At 43.2% G+C, this 15,328-nt stretch overlaps 1 protein-coding gene across 4 annotated transcripts in view; it reads right to left on the bottom strand.

Annotated features, from left to right (window-relative positions):
• The window catches only part of cntn1b (contactin 1b), a 683,679-nt gene that overhangs the window by 370,617 nt on the left and 297,734 nt on the right, over window positions 1-15,328 (bottom strand). For all 4 annotated transcript variants that reach the window (XM_080190723.1, XM_080190722.1, XM_080190724.1 and 1 more), the window contains 3 exons: window positions 13,065-13,191; window positions 12,541-12,713; window positions 4,578-4,673 (listed from right to left, as the gene is read on the bottom strand). In XM_080190723.1, the coding sequence (XP_080046849.1) occupies window positions 4,578-4,673; window positions 12,541-12,713; window positions 13,065-13,191 (396 nt within the window). The remainder of the gene's footprint in view (window positions 1-4,577; window positions 4,674-12,540; window positions 12,714-13,064; window positions 13,192-15,328) is intronic.

Here is a 15,328-nt window from a genome sequence, read left to right as displayed (position 1 = left end):
ACCAATTGAGTGTATTATAAACAATGTTCACCCGACAAAAGGCGACTGAGAATTGATTTGGCCAGCATTAAACAAATGCTGGAAAACAAGGAAATTTCAAAGCTCAACTGGGTTGTTGTAAATCTCCAATTATGAATAAAACAAATCCGTTTTACTAAAAGGGATGCAGGAACTGGAAAGTTGTTAAGAATACAGGAGGATGGTTGTCTTAAATTAATTTAGAAGAGAAAAAGGGGAATCTTTAGAATGTAACCAATGATAACATTAGATCTGTTATAATGTAACCAATGGTAACATGCTGTAAGGGTCAGCTGACCCAGTATAAATAAAAGCAGATGGGAATTGTGGGGAACTTGTATGGCCCAGGGGGTGGCCTCAAGTGTTGGAGTAATACATTGTCTTCATTAAACCTTTTTCTTTGATTTATGGAGTAAGCTATTTTCACTGCTTACAACTGAAGAATTCCTTCTGCTGGATGAACACCCGGCAGTGTGGGGCTATTGCATATGCCCCAATCTGTCAGTGGCCTGCTCAGCCTCTCCAGCGGGAATAGGCCCCATGCACTGATTTTTAGCATGTTTCATGCTAAAGCGCTCTGTGTATCATGTAGAGGATTCATTTTGAAAGTCCCGCTGAAAAATCCAGTGAGATTTACCCTAGTTTTTATGCAAATTTGACATTCAAATTTTTTTGGGAGAATCCCACCCCATATAAATCCAAGTCCTTTCTCTACACAAGTACAGAAGTTTCATTTCCAAGAACTGATACCCTCATGACTCACTTGCTCGTGTTGGGGGTCTTAAAATGACTATGAATGAGGAAAGGCAATTCTAATCCCCTTTTCCACACCCTGAATAGTGAGGTCTCCATTCAAACTGAAGTTCTAGGGAGTAAGGTGACAATCTAACTCATTCTAACACAGCCCCATTCAGACACTTGCTAAGAACAGAAAGTACTGAGAAACTATGGTACTTCTGTCTGCATTTCAGAGTCAAAGCTTACATTCCAGTAATGTCCCTGCTGAAAGGCTAATGCCCTATTTTCTTTTTCAGCACAGTTTAGCTTTGTTTTCTATCCTCAGGTCAAGGCCAAAGGAAGGTGATTACTCAATGGGACAAAAAGGAATCATTCAACACCAGGATACTTGCAAGTTAAATGTATGGGCTCCACAGAACAGGGACTAACAAATAAAATTATTATAATTTCATTTTAGTTGTGTGACATGTCAGAAACATTCAAGCAAATTACAGTTTCATTCACTTTTGTTATTAACATATTAATTAACCAGTGCTGCTAAAGAAGGAGTTCCAGGATTTTGACCCAATGACAGCGAAAGAAAGGATACATAGTTCTCATTGGAAAGGGGGAAATTCTGTCCACCTCTCTCAATTGTTTTGTTATTTCAAAGTACACAAATTACTTCATTAAGAAAACTAGGAAGAGTCCTGCATTAAGGCTAACAGAATCCTCAGTTCACAGAACAATAAACAGGTGATTGGTAACATATGTGGAGGTTCTAGGCTGTGTCCATAGAGAAGCAATTACCAGAGGAAGCCAGCAGGGGAATATTATGCACCTCTCAGTGGGAAATAAGAAAGCAGCTGGTTGAATGAAAGAATAGACAGAGGGAGGTGGCAAAGACAAGCATCCAATGTGAGACAGGTCTGTGGATACCTGATAGCATCCTCCACAGGGGACAGTTGAGAATACCGCTATGAAGGGTTCAGCAGAGTTTCAAGGACAGGGCATAATGCTGAATGTTTATTGATACCATGGAGAATTCAGGAAAAGGAGAAAAGTGAACACACTAATTAGACAATGTGATCAAAAGAGCACTGAGAAACTATTCAGATATCAGTTGGAGTTTAAAAGGCAGAATAGAATCGTAGAACTCTTACAGTGCAAAAGGTGGCCATTTGGCCCACTGAACCTGCTTCCCAAGACAGCATCTTACCCAGGCCCATCTCCTGCCCTATCCCCAAAACCCACACATTTACTCCACTAATCCCTCTAACCTACACATCTTTGGACACCAAGTGGCAATTTAGCATGGTCAATACACCTACTGTGCACATACTTGGACTGTGGGAGGAATCCAGAGCACCCGGAGCCAGGGAGAATGTGCAAACTCCACAAAGACAGTCACCCAAGGCCGGAACCTGAACCCAGGTCCCTGGTGCTGTGAGGCAGCAGTACAGCTACTGTGCTGTAGATTTATGCATCGCGTGACAGTGTTGCTCAGGTAGTGTTTAAGTCTCACTCATTAAGTACATGTGCTCAGCCGTAGCTCTGGGTGCTTTCAGCAATAGTGATATACCATTGAGTTTTCAGATTCTCTGAGCCTCTACTGAAAGCATTTGTAGGACATTGAGAGTCTTTCCCAGTCATTGCACTTGGTCTTTGGAGCAAATTCTTGGAAAATATTGCAGTGCCATGCGCATCACATGTTATTCTTGAATCTGCAGGTATTGGAAGAGAAGTGAAAACCGTTGGATGGTTCCAGAATGTTTCCCACGTAGTAACTGTTAACAGCCACAAGGTGGTGAGAGATATGCATCATACAAATGCTCTTCTCATTGGTACAACCAACATTCAAAGAAATAAGGAGAACTGAAGATCTTCAGGGAATTAGCTTAACACTGCTCCATTCCACTTCCAGCAGGTTTGATTGAGATGTTGGCAGCTGCTTTGCCATATATTGTAAGTAAGTGTTCATCTGAAATGCAGCTTTCACTCTCTTGGTGACTAACAGAACAGAGAGTTTAAATAGAGAAGCTTCACGCATCCGTTTGCTTATACTGTATCCGAGGGTAAAGATTTTGAAGGGGCAGCAGACCTGTTGTTCTTGATGTTTGACAAGTACGAGACAAATCCCAGCCCTTTGTTATACGTCAGCTGGTCAGGGAAGATAATCTGGGACCAGAGGGAAATGTGAGTGATTCTCTCCGAGGAGACTGAAGATAGGGGACTTCAAAGGAAACACATGACCTCATCTACAAGCACATAAAAGAGGGTTCTCAGTTGGTTGAGTGCCAGAGATGCACAGCTTGATTGCCAGCAGGTTTCATGCAGCCTTTCATCTTTAAGACATTCATAAATTGAGCGTTGTCCCTTAGGATGGGGGCACAGAACAAGAGTCTGCAAGAATGAAGCACTGAATTCAGGCTGTTGCTGCATCTCCTTGGTTGAATGGAGATTGGTCTCCACAGCTAATCTCTCTATCCACAGAACCTTTGAATCCCTACAGTGCAGAAAGAGGCCATCGGCTCGTGTCTGCAATGACTCTCCGAAAGAGTATCCAACCCAGGCAAACCCCCCCACTCACCTTTGCCCTATCCCTGTGACTCTGTGTATTTACCATGGTCAATCCACCTAACCTGCCTATCCATTTCGGTTCTCTCCCTCAATATTCCCCTCCTGTTTCTTCTCCATTTAATAATATCTTCATGTAATCCATGTAATCTAGAATTCATGATGGAGATGGAGGGTGCAGCTGGGTGGCGTGTTCACACTCACGGAGGCCCAGGTTTTCTTTGTGGGACAGAGGGGAGTATTCCTCTTCCTCCTAACCCTTCAAAGAAATTTTAAAAAATCCGATTTGAACCTCTCCTTGGCTTGGAATCTCTATCAAATCAACTCAAAATCCCATCCTGACCATTGAGTTAAAATGACAGTTGAATCCCGATGACAACATCATGCATGACCTGACATGCATATGTCAAATAGACTTCTGCTTGCATTGGATGTATGCTCTTGCTTCCTGCTTTAATGAGCAGGTTAAAATTGGGAACGGTCAGCCCCTCCCCTCCCCTCCCAACACCCTGCAGTATCATGAAAATCAGGAGCAGGGAGGATACATTTCAGATTACAAAGGGTTGTTCAAACTTTTTTTTTATTGAAATGCAGGAAACAATAACAGTGGCCATGGGCTAGGCTGAAGAATTGGTCGAACTGCCCCAACTTGGCTAGAAGTTTTGCACTGTCGCCTACAAAATTTAATTAATCTCTGCTTGCCTATTTCATCTTGTGAAGTCAGCATCACCAGAAGAGTAAATTTTACAACATCAGTTTTCAACCCATTACCTCCGTGAAAGAATTTCTTCTGGGGCTTCAATTTTGGACTTGGGTGTTAAGCCAACCTGTATTTACTTTCTCTGTCACCTCTGTATTGCTAAAACTTCTTTAGCCTATCTTTCTCTTTACTGTGTGCAGCTAGGGAAGTTGCAGACCCTCCTTTTTGCAGTTTTTGAAAGTGTGAGATATACTAACCCTTTGAGTTCATGCTGCGAGGTTATTCACAGAAACTGGGTCACACAAAAGTCTAATGGTTGGGAAGCTGCATCGTCGCTTATGAAAAAAAAATCAAAACTCCATTTCTGTTTGTGGATGGCTGGCGAGAGGAAAATTAGTGCAGCCTAAACAGATCCCTCCCTGTCTGTAACAACCATGTTATACACCAGGAAGGATGTAATGCCTTCAGGGGAAGAGGCAGAGGGTGATTTGGTAAGAAAATGGAAGTAGAATTGGGACGCCTAAGTGTTCACGTAATGGACTGATAGGTATGTTTGTGGAATTACCTGGGAAATGTGGAGGTGCAGCACAGAGAAGCATCGCACCCACTCCTAACCTCACCTCCACAGTCTGACGCTCCTCAGTGGGAAATCTCTCGAGATCTGGAGGAGAAAGATATAGGAAATAATCAATTTTAATTTATTGATGATCATAAGTGATATTTCATAAGCGCAAAGCCCTCATTACATCCAAACTAACAAGGCAAAGTCATGGCAGGTTGGAGCTGGACACCACTGAAGCTAAAATTTCAGTTGGGGCACAGTTCTCATGATTTAAGACACTTGCTCTGACTGGAATTTTATTCTACAACAGTCTACAAAATTCAGTGATATCCCAGTTAGCTGTCCGTGCTGCCTAAAGGAAAGTTCTTCTACATTTTTATTCATTTATGGGATGTGGGCTTCGCTGGCTAAGCCAGCATTTATTGTCCATGTCTAATTGCTCTTCAGAAGTTGGCAGTGCGCAGCCTTCTTGAACATCTGCATTCCATGTGGTGTAGGTACATTCACAGTGCTGTCAGGGAGTGAATTTCAGGATTTTGACCCAGCGACAGTGAAAAAACAGCAATATATTTCCAAATCAGGATGGCGAGTGGCTTGGAGGGAAACCTCCAAGTGGTGGTGTTCCCAGGTATCTGCTGCCCTTGTCCTACCAGACGGTAATGGTCATGGGTTTGGAAGGTGCTGCCTAAGGAATCCTGATGAGTTTCTGCAGTAAAAAGTCTGACAGTAAACTATCAAATAAATCGGTTGGACTAAAACCTGGTGCTGTCAGACTTTTTACTGTGTTTACCCCAGTACAACGCCGGCACATCCACATCATGACGAGTTTCTGCAGTGCAGCTTGTAGATGGTATACACAGCTGCCACTGTTCGTCTGTGGCAGAGGGATTGAAAGTTTGTGGATGGAGTAGCAGTCAATTGGGCTGCCTTGTCCTGGATAATTTCGAGCTTCTTGAGTGTTACTGGAGCTGCATTCATCCAGGCAAATGGAGAGTATTCCATTATGCTCCTAATTTGTGCCTTGTAGATGATGGACAGACTTTGGGGAGTCAAGAGATCAGTTCCTCACCACAGGATTCCTAGCCTTTGACTTGCTCTGGAGCCACAGTATGGCTAGTCCAGGTCACCACAGGATGTGTGATTTAATGGAAACTTATTTTGCAGCCTCAAGTACGGCCATTAAGAATAAGGCAGATCAGAATTAATTACAATAGTTTAGTGGTTGATAGCCACAACTGACTCTCAAATATAAGCAACAGTTGACAATAAATCCTTAACATGAAAGCAGAGCTCCACTGAATCAGTGCGAGTAGGTTAGCAGGAATTGAATGTTTAAAAATTATGGCATAAAGCTTGGGAGATCTGCTTTCTCGATGTATGATGGGGGAATACTTTGGGGAAAAAAAGACTACCCACAGATTCTGCTTCCTCTTCAAAAAATGGACGTGGAATAAAGGTTTCATGGAGTGGGTGTTCTGATTAGCACAAATATTGCTTTCAACCAGGCCGCATTGGAATCATTTTCAGAGGCATAGTGGTAAGATGGAAGTGAAACAAATAGGGACAGCACTGAGACACAATTAATAATTTCATCTAACTTTTCCATTACTAGAGCTCAAAGATACTCAAAGACACACTGAAGGACACATTCCCTGAAAAAGCTAGAACCAAACACAGGTAATTCACTTGTTCTTGTTGTAGTTGGGTTTGTAGGTGTAAAAGCATTCACTGGCAATTTATTGGCAAATTTCTATTCTGTATACAACAGAATATAGATAGATTGGAGACTTGGGCACAGATGGAGTTTAATCCAGACAAATGCGAAGTGATGCAAATTTAGTTATTTTAGTTATTTAATTATACTGGAAAATGGCAGAACCCTTAGGAACATTAACATGCAGAGCGACCTTGGTGTGCAGGTCCACAGTTCCCTAAAAGTGGCAACATAGGTGGCCAAGGTGATTAAGGCAGCATATGGGCTTGTTTGCCTTCATCAGCCAGGGCATTGGGTACAAGAGTTGGCACATAATGTTGTAGCTAGGTTTTCTTTGTGGGATACAGGGGAGTACTCCTCTTCCTCCTAACCCCACAAACAAAGTTTTAAAAATCCTATTTGAACCTCCTCCTTGGCTTGGAATTTCTATCATACGAACTCAAAATCCCATCCTAACCATTTAGTTAAAATGACAGTTGAATCCCAATGACATGTGTGACTTGACATGCATATGTCAGATAGACTTCGACTTACCTTGGATGTATGTTCTTGCCTCCTGCTTTAATGAGTCGGTTAAAATTGGGAATGGTCAGCCCCACCCCTCCCATCACCCTGCAGTATCATGAAAAGCGGGAACAGAGAGGGTACATTTGTGGGATTACGAGGAGAAGTATTCTCCTGTATCTCACAAAGAAGCTACAATATGATTTGTTTGGTTTGGCCGCATTTGGATACTGCGTAGAGTTCTGGTCGCGGAAGCTTTGAAGAGGCTGTAAAGAAGGTTCACTAGGATATTGCCTGGTCTCCACGATGTTGACTATGAGAGGTTGAATAAACTGGGATTGTTTTTACTGGAAAGACCTGACGGGAGACCAGATGGAAGTCTCCAAAATTATGACAGACAGGATGAATAGCCAGAGGCTTTTTCCAAGGGTGAAAATGTCAATTACAAGGAGGTAAGTTTAATGGAGATGTGGAGGGGAAATTTTTCATGCAGAGTGGTGGGTGCCTAGAACACTGTGCCAGAGGAGGTGGTGGAAAAAGGCACACGAGCAACATTTAAGAGGCATCTGGATGGGTACATGAATAGGCAGGGAATGGAGGGATATGGACCGAGTAAGGGCCAAGGGGTTTTTTTAGTTTAATTAGAACATCATGATTGGCACAGGTTTAGAGAGCCATAGGGCCTGTTTCTGTGCTGTGCCTTTCTCTGTTCTTTGTTTTAAGTGAAAACAAAACACTGAAAATAAAACACTGATCCAAATATTCTTTCCACCACCAGGGGAGAGTGAGCTGGAGGGTGAAAGGATGGCTGAGACCAGACCCTGCCCCTTTTTAAATGCTTGATGTCAGATACTGCAATGGTATCATAGAACCATAGAATCCTGATAGTGCAGGTGGCTGTTTGGCCAATCGAGTCCGCACCAACTCTCCGACAAAGCATAAGAACATAAGAAATAGGAGCAGGAGTAGGCCATCTAGCCCTTCGAGCCTGCCCCGCCATTCAATAAGATCATGGCTGATCTGTCGCTGCTCAGTTCCACTTTCCCGCTTTCTCCCCATAACCCTTAATCCCCTCTCTTATCAAAAACCCATCAACCCGCGTCTTAAAAATATTTAGCGAGGTAGCCTCCACCACTTCAACGGGCAGAGAATTCCAGAGATTCACCACTCTTTGAGTGAAGAAGTTCCTCCTCAACTCCGTTCTAAACCGCCCGCCTTTTATCTTGAGGCTGTGACCCCTAGTCCTACTGTCTTTTTTGAGCGGGAAGAGTCTCTCCACCTCTATCCTATCCATCCCATTCATCATCTTATACGTCTCAATGAGATCTCCCCTCATTCTTCTAAACTCTAACGAGTACAAGCCTAGTTTATTCAGCCTCTCCTCATAGCTCACCCCCCTCAACTCCGGTATCAGCCTAGTAAACCTCCTCTGCACTCCCTCCAAGGCCAAAATATCTTTGTGCAGGTGCGGCGCCCAAAACTGCACACAGTACTCCAGCTGCGGCCTCACCAATGCCCTATACAGCTGCAGCAAGACCTCCCTACTTTTATATTCAATCCCCCTCGCTATGAAGGCCAGCATCCCATTCGCCTTCCTGACCACCTGCTGCACCTGCAAGCTGGGTTTTTGCGACTCATGCACAAGGACCCCGAGGTCCCTCTGCACCGTCGCCTGCTGCAGTTTTTCACCCCGTAAGTAATAGTCCTTCCTACCATTCTTCCTACCAAAGTGGACCACCTCACACTTGCCAACATTAAATTCCATTTGCCATTTCCTGGCCCATTCGCCCAGCCTATCTAGATCCTTCTGCAGACTCTCCACACCCTCCGCACAATTTGCCGTTCCCCCAATCTTGGTGTCATCAGCAAATTTCGACACCCTACACTCGGTTCCCTCCTCCAGATCATCTACATAAATGGTAAAAAGCTGAGGCCCCAGCACCGACCCCTGGGGCACTCCACTAGTCACCATCCGCCGATCCGAATAGCACCCGTTGACCCCCACTCTCTGCCTCCTATTTGACAACCAATCCTCTATCCACGCTAACACCCTACCCTCAACTCCATGTCCCTCGACCTTCTGCAATAACCTCTTGTGAGGCACTTTGTCAAACGCCTTCTGAAAATCTAGAAAGACCACATCCACCGGCTCTCCTCTATCCACCGCCCTAGACACATCCTCATAGAACTCCAGTAAATTTGTCAGACACGACCTCCCTTAAATGAAACCGTGCTGCGTCTGCTCTATCAAGCAATTCCCTTCAAGATGCCTCGCAATTTCCTCCTTAATGACAGATTCTAACATTTTACCTACCACAGACGTTAAACTAACCGGCCTATAATTCCCCGCCTTTTGCCTGCCACCCTTCTTAAACAACGGCATAACATTAGCCGTTTTCCAATCATCTGGCACTTCCCCGGAATCCAGCGACGTTTGGAAAATAACCAAGGCATCCACTATCACCTCCGCCATTTCTTTCAGAACCCTCGGATGCATTCCATCCGGTCCTGGGGACTTGTCCACAATCAGCCCCTCCAGTCTGTCGAGCACCGCCTCTCTAGTAACAGTAATGTCATTAAGACCCTCCAGTCCTACCACCTTTCCATCGCTAACACCCGGCAAATTATTCACGTCCTCCTCCGTGAAGACAGAAACAAAAAAGTTATTCAAGACCTTAGCCATATCCCCATCCCCTACCACTAGGTCCCCTTTCTCATCCTCTAAAGGACCAACATTCACCCTAGCCAGCCTCTTCCTTTTTATATATTTATAAAAACTCTTGCTATCCTTTTTTATATTAAGCGCTAGCCCAGCTTCATAGTTTCTCCTACCCTTCTTTATCAACTTCTTTGTCAATCTTTGTTGACATTTAAACCTCTCCCAATCTTCTTCTCGCCCACTACTCTTAGCTACTCTAAATTCCTCCGCTTTTAATTTAACACTTTCCTTCACCTCCTTCGTTATCCATGGCTTATTACCTCTCTTCCTACTATCCTTTTTGACCATCGGAATAAATTTCCGCTGAGCACCAAGAAAGATCCCCTTAAAGATCCTCCGCTGCTCCTCAACAGACTCTCCCTCCAACGCGCTCCCCCAGTCCCCATTCGCCAATTCTTCTCTCATCCTACCGTACTCCCCTCTATTCAAACAGAGGACGCGTGTCCGGGAACCCACTTTCTCCTCCTCCATCTGCACCAGAAACTCCACCATACAATGATCACTCTCCCCAAGAGGATCCTTCACCACAAGGTCCCTAATTCTACCCGCCTCATTACATAGCACCAGATCCAAGATAGCTCGCTCCCTCGTCGGCTCCAATACACACTGTTTGAGGAAACTATCCCGGCAGCATTCCAAGAACTCTTCCTCGAGCCCCCCGCGTCCAACATGGGTCGACCAATCAATATGCAGATTGAAATCCCCCTATTATTCACGTCCTCCTCCGTGAAGACCAAAACAAAAAAGTTATTCAAGGCCTCAGCCATTTCCCCATCCCCTACCACTAAGTCCCCCCTCTCATCCTCTAAGGGTCCAACGTTCACCCTAGCCAGCCTCTTCCTTTTTATATATTTATAAAAACTCTTGCTATCCTTTTTTATATTAAGCGCTAGCCCAGCTTCATAGTTTCTCCTACCATTCTTTATCAACTTCTTTGTCAATCTTTGTTGACATTTAAATCTCTCCCAATCCTCTTCTCGCCCCCTACTCTTAGCTACTCTAAACGCCTCCGCTTTTAATTTAACACTTTCCTTCACCTCCTTCGTTGTCCATGGCTTATTTCCTCTCCCCCTACGGTCCTTTTTAACCATCGGAAGAAATTTCTGCTGAGCACCAAGAAAGATCTCCTTAAAGATCCTCCACTGCTCCTCAGCAGACCTAGGCCCTATACTTGTAACCCCACATACTTACTTCATTAATCTCCCCCAACCGACACATCTTGGGACACTAAGGGGCAATTTAGCAAGGCCAATCCGCCTAACCCTGCGGATCTTTAAAGTTTGGGAGGAAATCAGCACCCAGATGAAACCCACGAGGCAAGGGATGAACACACAAACTCCACACAGTCACCCTAGGCTGGAATTGAACCTGGGTCCCTGGCGCTGTGAGACAGCAGTGCTAACCACCGTGCCACCATGAATAGTGTCCTGAAGGGATGGAGTCAAATAGGCTGGATAGCTTTCTTCATCCAAAGTTATCCGATTATGGCCTGAACTCTTCCTGAATTACCCTTCCATAGAATCCCTCCAACACTTTCAAAATGGCTTTTCTTCATATGAGTACGAGCAGGCTATCTGACCATCGAAGACATCACAGCCAAACCCAATCCTATTCTCACCCAATATTCATGCAAGTGATGCCAGCAAAGATTACTCTACAAGGGAAGAGGATCGCAAAGCAATGTTCCCCCATCCAACCTCATGTGCTCCCTACTGTCCTGAATGCAATCAGCTCTGGAATTTTACATCACTGTTAATATGTGCTCATCTTCAAAAAGGCAGAGGTGATGGAAGGGACATGTAAATGGAATTTTGAGAAATGAATGTTCGAATCAACCTTTGTTCAAACTGCATTTTCAATCAACACAAAGGAAAGATAGATTACAGGCTCACTCAACTAAATCTGAAGCCCATCTCTGCTGTATTCCAGTCTGATTGGGAGAGCGTTTCTAAGATGAATTGATTCGGAATCAAATTTCATGCAACTGCACAATTTAGAGAGTAATGGATGGCCAGGGACACATTATAGAGGCATGCGCTACCTTGGATTGGCTAGAAGTTCATAAACATTCATTGCAAGCCCCCTTTCACCCCTTCCCCCATAAACAATCGGGTGATATGTAGAGTTCAGTAATCTGTCCCTGACCATCTCTTAATATATAACAGTAAACAGAGAGTAGTATGATGAGAAGCTGCAGGGTATGATTTATAATTCCCCAGTGAGCTGACCCTACAACTCCAGAGTGACAAATTACAAACCCAGATCACCAGCGGATATAAATTCTACACTGTGGCTTTATTCTGTGCCCTTCATTTTACTGAGATGCCTGGTCAAAGGATCAAAGCTCAAAAGGTAAAGCATCAGTAAGGTTAGAAAGTGATTGGACGAGGCAAGTCACAATCATAGATTAATGTTCAAGAAAAAACTGAAAAGGTACACAAGCTCAGCGACTGCGACTAAAAATACAAAAAAGCGGAGTAAAAATATTTTAACAACTGACTGAAATGATAATGTGATGGCATCAATGTTAATGAAGCTGGTTCTGAAGAGCAAGTTTAATTACTTTGGGGATGATTCTCCCATCCCGCTGCACTAATTTCTTTAGTGCAGCAGGTCAGGAGATTCTTGAGTCGGCTGAATCGCAGGATTCACACGTGTGCCCACCCTGATAGCAAATCCCAACTCAAGTTTTTTGGCATGGACAGAACAATGCTGAAAATCAGCTAGATATCAAACTTAGTTTTTAATGCTTATATGAAGCACTTTGGGACATTATTTTTATATAGTTTCTATAATTTAATAAATGTGGCTCTTAAAGAAGGCATCCCTGACAATGCAGCACTTCTGTGGTACTGCTCTGGAATGTCAAGCAAGATGACATGCTCAGGTATCAGGAGTGGAGCTTGTACCCAAAGGGGAAGATACAACAACTGAGCCACTGCTGAAGTGGCAAAAATTAAATACCAAACACACACAACAGACACATGGATCGACTCTGAAAGATTAATGGTTTCCAGATAACTACGTACAGCCAAATTGCAGCTTGGCCTCTTTGCTGATGATGGTTCCATACTTGTTTGTTGCCAGGCACTGGTATCTGCCACGATCCTTGGACTTTTCCGGGTTGTTGATAACTAGGTTACCACCGATCATACTGTAGCGGCTATCATCCACATTAATGTCCCGGTTGTTAAGTTTCCACCTAAACCAAACACAAAATGCAATTCTACATGTTAAAATAAACTCAAAGGCAGACAGTCCATGCTGCAAGGGAACGACTGAACACCCAAGACTTGCTCCAATTGTGTTAGAAACAATGAAAACAGTCATAGTATACGCAAATGTAATGGGGAGGTCAAGGCCATTCCAGTACTCACCTGGCGATCAAATGATAACAATAAGGGATTAGGAAAAGTAAAAGGGAACATAAAGTGAGGTAAAGTACGTTTGACATACCTTCTAATACTGTTAACAAACAGAGAGAACAATATTCCTTTGGACACCAATAACTGCAGATGGGTAGACATTTATACACCGAAAAAGTTTCTTTTACCTGTAGACTGGAGGAGGATTTGCCCGGGCTCGGCAGTTTAGTGACACTTTAGCCTCCTCCGACTCCTCTGGGTAGATGGTAGGTAGTGGTTGTTCTTCAAACACTGGTCCATGCTGCCTACTGTCTTCTGCAATCACAACACATTGCTATTATAGCCAACGAGAGCACCTGTAAGAAACATCATGGCATGTCCTACAAACTAGAAATCTTGTTACTTAAGTGCTGGACTGATAATGTTCATCCATTGGACACAAGGGGACAAAAAGTACATTAATTTCCATGATTTTACCGCTACTTTTTACCTACTTTTGATTAATATCAGTGACACAATGACACTTATCTGTCTCACCACCACAGCACTATTTCACTTTCCATAGTGACACATGCTTTAAAAGAGCACAAACTGATGGTGAAAGTAGCTCTTCAGTCCTTTCCCTCAATACTCCTTCAACATTGAAGGAACATTTATTCTTTCTGACACCTATATAAGCACCTTGGGCTCATGCTTCTACCTTACATTTATCGTACCTTCGCAAAACCCATAAAATCAAGTCATTGTTAAAGACAGATTATATTCTGTGACACTTTGTAAAAGATTCAGCTGACTTTTCTTCAGACACAGTCAGTTAATCTATGTCCTTAACTTCTCCAAATGTTGATAAGTCAACCTGAAATTTCCAGAACATGTCCAGTTTGAATAACCTGACCACAATTTGAACCTGTCTAAACATGTTACTCAATCTTTCTTTCAACAAGTTACTTTGTTAATCCATCAAAATTCCCGAGGCAAATAAATCTACACAGGTGAAGCTCTGGTATCGTTCAGGGTATAGTTCTGCACAGGAGTGGCAACAATGAGACCACAGCTGACAGTTGCGATCATGAAGCCAAATATCAGGGGATGTTAATTATGGACTCTCAAAAAGATGGCAGTTTGCATTAGTTTTCTAGTGTATGCAATGCATTTAATCTCTATTACACAAAGAGAAAAGCTACCATTCTATTGCAATTGCTATTAAACATGTACATCCTATGGTACAATCAATATAGTATCATGCAAGGAGCGCGTCTTAGAACTCATGAATTGACAAGCACTTCAGAGAACAATCTAGTCTCAATTTTTAATATCTTTCGTGGAGAATTATGTCCAATTAACAAAAACAATGTGCAATCAATGTAAGAATTGTGCACTCGAACATAATGAAGTCTGACTTTCATTTCTGTTGACACCAAAATTTGGGTTCAGGGTGCATTAAAGACTCCTTGGTTAGTCTCTGTACAATGTTCCAAAGCTCATTTGCTCCTATTTGCAGACAAACTCAACATTTGACTGGAGCTGGTCCATTGCAGGGTAGAATTTTGAGAAGCCAGGTCATCTCACCCCCTGCAGAAAGCACAACAGATGGAGTTATGTCCACTTCAACCTTGACTTGACGTCACTTCGCCCTCTGCCATACATTCAAAAGGCAGGCCGCAATTAGGAACTAATCTGACAGGTTTTGCTGGGAGATGATTTGAAACTGAAGCAATTGTAATGACGTTCTTGCAAATTCCTGCTGTTTGATTGTAGAAGATGAACACCTTTAGCTAGCTGGAACAGCCAGCAGTCCATATACAGTGTGGCCACAGTGACAGTTCTGTCTCTTGGTTTGCCCTCTTCCTCAATAACGGAACTCAAGTCTGTCAACATGCATCGCTAATACTCAAACGGGAAATATAACCCAAATCCAAATGAAACTCCTGAGCAATGCAAACAAGTTGACAGTACTGTAACATTTAGCGTTGGTGTTAATGCGTACAATGCAACAATATCTGTCACCTGATGTTGAAGTTCTGGATTTTGAGCTGGACTCCACTTTGGAACAAAACTCAAGAGGAGAATGCCTCAGCAGTGTCTTTGATAACCAGCTATTAATCACAAACTACTTCCAGCTCCACCTCAATTCTTGATCATTTGAAATGATAATTGTTAAATAACAATGTTACCAGCACCTGAACAACTCAGGATGGCAACTTTTTTTTACAAATCTTTGAAAAATCATCTTTGCAGAATAGAGCACCATCCAAAAATGTAGATAACCAACATTCCAAAAGTTACCTCAAAGCCCTGTGAAAGGCAAACTACAGTCCAGAAACTACTGATGGGAATTTCAGAGGTAAAATGAGATGTTGCAATTGTCACTAACCAAAAACAGGTCACGGTCATGATCTAGGCACGTTTATGTTACATTCACTGTTGCAGCAGAACTATTACCACCATCGAA

This window comes from Carcharhinus amblyrhynchos, chromosome 6 (assembly GCF_965287045.1).
Source record: "Carcharhinus amblyrhynchos chromosome 6, sCarAmb.v2.hapA, whole genome shotgun sequence".
Taxonomy (NCBI): Eukaryota; Metazoa; Chordata; class Chondrichthyes; order Carcharhiniformes; family Carcharhinidae; genus Carcharhinus; species Carcharhinus amblyrhynchos.
The sequence above is the reverse complement of the archived record's forward strand: the minus strand, read 5'-3'. Positions and strand labels throughout refer to the sequence as shown.